At 44.9% G+C, this 5,326-nt stretch overlaps 1 protein-coding gene across 1 annotated transcript; it reads right to left on the bottom strand.

The window, feature by feature from the left end:
- Positions 1-449: 449 nt before the first annotated feature.
- On the bottom strand, positions 450-3,612 carry six3a (SIX homeobox 3a). Its single transcript, XM_037464764.2, has 2 exons — positions 2,627-3,612; positions 450-829 (listed from the first exon to the last, which is right to left on the bottom strand). The coding sequence occupies exons 1-2, from the start codon at positions 3,316-3,318 to the stop codon at positions 637-639; spliced, it is 885 nt and encodes a 294-aa protein (XP_037320661.1). The 5' UTR covers positions 3,319-3,612; the 3' UTR covers positions 450-636.
- Between the last annotated feature and the right edge of the window lie 1,714 nt (positions 3,613-5,326).

A 5,326-nucleotide genomic window follows, 5' to 3' on the forward strand; every position in this document is an offset into this window, starting at 1 on the left:
GTTTTTTTTTTGTTTTTTTTTGACCATTTACCCCACACAGTGACAGAAGTGTATTTAAAAAGGTGCTTACGACTTAAAATGATTGTCTGATGAACAAAAGTGAAAAACAGGATTGCATCTTTGTCTGCGTGGCGGCTGCTTTGCCGTCGTCCTCATCACCATCAGCCTCATCATCATTAGGACTTAACACGGAGATGAGGACCAACAAAAAAAAAAGAAGAAAAAAAAAAAAGGACGATCTGTTTTTATTCCCTCTGATCGATGCTCCTGATGGAAAATCTTGCATTCAGGTTTTTGTCCCTGATTACAAAACAACAAAAAAATGTAACAAAAAAAAGACATCATGCAAGTAGTCTAGTAGTAGTGGTGGTGGTGGTGGTGGTGGCGTGGGGGTATGGAGAGGAGGGGGAGGCGTGGGTCCTTTGAAAGCGCTTTTTAATAAAAAAAAGAAAAAGAAAAAGAAAAAAAAAACGACGTGCTTTTATCTCTTTTAATTTTAATATTTATATCAATGGGTCCTTTTTTTCATCCGCAATATTTCACAAGTCTGTGTTTTTTTTCTTCCTCTCAGGTCCATTTTCCCTGTAAATATTTCTCTTTTTGTTTGTTTTTGCGTGTTTTTTCTTCCCCTCCGTATCATACATCGCACTCCGAGTCGCTGGATGTTACGGACAGGATGGACGTCCCAGTATCAACTCTCTCGGCCATACTGGAAACGCTGGTGGTCGGACTGGCCGCGGTTGACGGCGACTCCGCCGAGCTGTGAGGGGTGAGGCCGGCCTCTGACAGGGACCTCATACCGCTCGGTCCTATTGCTTGGTGTTGGAGCCTGGAGAAGAAAAGAAGCCAGGAGGGGAGGAGGGGGAGGGGGGTGGGGGGGGGGAATCAGAGAAATGGCAATTAGACCTGAGAATGTCCCACTTCCCCTCCTCCTCCTGCAAAATAGGGGTTCAAACTCGCCTTTCTTTCCCCCTGCCGGCCCCAGCCATGCATGCATGCTTTTATCAAATAGCCAGCTTTCAGGGGACAAAACACAGCCTTGTTTAGACTACCAAATGTTGGAAAAAATGCAATGAGTTGTTTAGTCTTTCTACTAAAGTAGGCATTTCCAACGCGCAAGTCAGCAATCTGCCATTTAAATTACGTGAAATGTCACCACAGACAAATAACATTTTAATCCAATTTGGTGTGTTTTAAAAAGCAGTTGGATTCTTTATTGCTGTTGTTATTCTGCTTTTTATTATGTTCCATATGCTACATGTGTTGATGTTCTTCAGTGCTGCACAATTTTTTGGTATCTTTCAAGAACCCTAAGCCGCATTACCAAATTGTTATTGTTATTTATTCAATACAATATTGTTTAGGGTCTTTTTCACAGATGGGTTTCAGTCTGATGGAAGTGCAAGTATATGAATGAGTGACGTCGAGATCCAGGTTACTTCAATCATCCTAAATGTTTATCTCCAATCCACTCATGATAATAACTCTATCACGGCAGGATAATATCAGGCTGGAAATATATCTCTTCATTTAGCAAAAAGATCAGAATAGTGCTCATATGGCTTAGTACCCTCCGATGTATTTTCTAATCAATTATAGCATTTCAATGGAATGATACACTCAATGTCATGAATACAGCCCATGTCTCCAAATGCTTTTTAATACGCGCACACTCATTTTAGCAAAGCAATATCTGTGTGCTTTCTATTATCGTTAACCTTTTTCCAACAACGCTGAGTCAAATGCGATGTTCAAAGGACAAATTCACCACGTAGTGCATGATACACTATGAGCCGTGCAGCTTAAATAAACCAGTACACAGCTTTGATAGCACACGCAAAAATATTTGAAATTATTACCAGAACATGACAATTTTAAATGTATTTAAAAGTGTAGATATAAGTCATTAAGACGGGTCCAGTCCTTTTTTATTTTTTACTTTTACTGAATAAAATAATGAATATGGTTGTTTACCCTAGTATCGTGTAAATAGTGGTTATATATACAATATATATTTATGTATATATATTGTAAAATAAACATACTGTCAGTACTATTTATTATTTAGTCATTTATTACAATACTTCCACCTTACGGAAAACATAAACAAGCTCTTTATATTTGTAAACCCTGATCAATAATCGCCTCATTGGTTGAACAATAATATAGTATGTCATGATATATTAATTATTATTCATTATTATTACATCATTCGAGGTTATTTGAACAACAAGTTTTAACATTAACAGTGTTTTTGTGTGATTGATAATTCTTTATTTTGTTCGAAAAATACCAGCAAAGTTAAATTACATTCTTGGCTAAATTGTTTATTAGAAGTCCTTCCGAATATTAAAAAAAAACGTATTTATTTTTTAAAAAGACGGTTTGGGATATTTACAACAGCGTAAATAGTCGACGTTGATCTTGATTTCACTTCATAACAAACATGTCGCCGCCGCCTGCTCCCTGACGGACACGCGACTCGTCTTCGTCTCTGTCCGCGAACACACCCGATTCACTCAAATACATTCATTTACCGTGTTGCTTTTAGGCATTTAAGATAAACCCTGGACATTTGTCGCATTTCGATGGCGAGAATAAAATCAAATCAAAGAAAAGCACCAACCTGTTTTTGGCCGCCGCGGCTCTGTCTCGTTGCCTCCGGTTTTTAAACCAGTTTCCGACCTGTGTGGGAGTGAGTCCAGTGGCTTGAGCCAGTTCCCTTTTCTTACTGGGGTTCGGATACGGGTCCTGAAGGTACCACTCCCTCAGCAGGCTCCGTGTCCTCTCTTTGAAACAGTGCGTCTTCTGCTCGCCGTCCCAGATGGTCCGAGGCAGCGGAAACTTCTTCCGCACCCGGTACTTATCGACCGGTCCGAGGGGACGACCGCGCAGCTTCTCGGCCTCCTGGTAGTGCGCTTCCAGCCACATGGCCTGCAGTTTGCCGTGCGAGTCCTTGGTGAACTTGTGGTTCTCCAAGATGTGGTAGAGGTCTCGGAAATTCCCCGTGTGGAACGCGACCACAGCCCTGGCGCGCAGGATGGACTCGTGCTTGTTGATCGCCTCGCACGCTCCCGGAGCCACGGGCAGGGACCAGAGGAAACGGCCCAGCCGCTCGATGTCCCCGGTCTCCTCCAGCGTCTCGCAGACGCTCGCCACCTGCTCCGGGGAGAAGTTGAGGGTCGGTAGCTGAAACATGGACAAGTCTTCTGGAGACCTGGTGGTGGGAGCGCTGTTCGCCAGGAGCACTGGGCGATCAGCGAAGTTTGGCAGGAAAAAATGGGAGGGATAAAGCTCTAAAGGGGATCTGAAAACCATGGAAATGACCTGAGAGAGAAAGCAAATTATCGAGAAAAAGGAGAAACCGAAAAAATACGGCCGGTAAAAAAGATTGAATGATTCAATGGCTATCGCCTAATGACACCAGCCTCATAATATCTCCCCCCTAAATCCGCCGTTGAGTGTAGCATTGAAACATTTTGTTTCCCTTTTCTATTGGTCTTCTTGGTGTCGTTGTAGCGTTGTCATGGCAGCCCTGCCAATCACTGTCAAGCGTGCCAATCATTAGCCAGTACGTAGCGCGAGGCTTTCACCACTTGTGCAGCACGCACGGGGGGTTATCAGAGTCTCCGATCTCCACAGCAACCCTCCCACCGCAGCGCGCGCATCGGGCACAAGCCAACGCTCGCCTATCCGCTGAATGGAATGAGCAATTAGAGGGTGGAATATTATTGCGATCTTAACGAGGCTCGTTAAAGCTAAAGAAGATATATAGACTGGAGATGCTCAGCGGAGACGGGGAAGGTGGGAGGGAGGGAGGGAGGGAGGGAGGGAGGGAAGAAGGGAGGCAGAGGGTGCTTTAAAAAGGGTGACAAATGGACAACCAATGACTGCGACTCCGGAATACACGCGTTCGTGAATTGAAGCGAGTGAATTTGTACATTATTCCCGTGCAGTTTTTCCATGGTACAAGCTACTTTTTTTATTAGCATTTTTTTTTTTAATTTCTTTTATCAGTTCATTATTTTTGGGCGAAGGAAAGGATCATCCGTGATATCATTTGTGATTTGCTTGTTTACCGAAAGATCAAATTGTGGCACGACCCTTTACTCTTCTGGCTTTCGCCAAAAACGCATGTTCGTAAATGCTATGAGTGAACGCGGGCTCGCTGGTGTGTGTGTGTGTGTGTGTGTGTGTGTGTGTGTGTGTGTGTGTGTGTGTGTGTGTGTGTTTGCTGAGAGCTGGCCGGGGCGAAGGCTGCAGTGTGACGCCGCTCCCCCTCCTGCCGTCCCCGGCCTCGCCTCCGGGACGTCGGGTGCAGCCCCGGCCCCCTGCCCGCCGCCTCCTCCTCTCCAACCAACACCGTTCATTGTTCCAAATGAATATCGATGCGCGGCGTTGTGTTGATTAAACAAAGATAATGTGCGTGTCAGTTCGAAAACTCATTTACCAGTGGCATCACCCTTTTAATTCCACCAGTTTATCACGGGGTTTTGGTTTGATGGTCCAGCCCTCTAATTAATACCATTAGTGTTGGAATTACAATCAAATGGCAACATGAAAAGCTTCTTGGGCACATAAAAGCAGTTTTTCATGTATTTGATCTGGTGGTTAGGACACGATCAATGTCCACATCCAGTCACAGGATTCGGCTTACACCAGTAGCCACGGCGGTGTGATTTTCATGTTTATGGCTAAAACGGCTTCATATTTAGACAGGGCTTATAGGGTGTTAAAATAGTGTGAGTTCACTCGAACACGAACAGTGCTCACATTGTGAAAGCGCCGTGTACAAGGCGTAGCATCTAGACTCCACTTAATCCGCCCTCAAAAAAGCTGACATAATGATCCTAAGCCGCCTTTCTACAAAATCATTCAGGAATTCAAAACTCCCCCCCCCCCGCCCTCCTCTTTCAGATTTGCACATTCTCCGGACGGAGCCCGGCCAGATGGACCACGGACTTCAGGCTTGAAGGGACCGTGAGTATAGACCCAGCATCCGTGCTACCTGTTTGTATTCACCGGTCCACCTCAACCGGCAGAGCTGCAGTTGCGTGCGCGCAGATACGCACGTTTACGCACTTTTACGCATGTTTTTTTTTTGGGGGGGGGGAGGGGTGCAAAAGAGGTCACTCTCCTTCCCACATCCATAGGTGTTTGTGATACAGAGCAGGGGTTGTGATCCTTTTGTAAGGCCAGGCGTTTGGTTCGTGCGTGTCTCTCTCTCTCTATATATATATGAGTGTGTGTGTGTGTGTGTGTGTGTGTGTGTGTGTGTGTGTGTGTGTGTGTGTGTGTGTGCAGGGGGGCAGGGTGGTGGATCAAA

This window comes from Pungitius pungitius, chromosome 13 (genome assembly GCF_949316345.1).
Source record: "Pungitius pungitius chromosome 13, fPunPun2.1, whole genome shotgun sequence".
Classification (NCBI taxonomy): Eukaryota; Metazoa; Chordata; class Actinopteri; order Perciformes; family Gasterosteidae; genus Pungitius; species Pungitius pungitius.

Coding starts and splice junctions, on each gene's coding strand:
- six3a (XM_037464764.2), bottom strand. CDS start 3,318: ATGGTTTTCAGATCCCCTTTAGAGCTTTATCCCTCCCATTTTTTCCTG. Junction 830..2,626: donor GCCGCGGCGGCCAAAAACAG/GTTGGTGCTTTT, acceptor TTTCTTCTCCAG/GCTCCAACACCAAGCAATAG.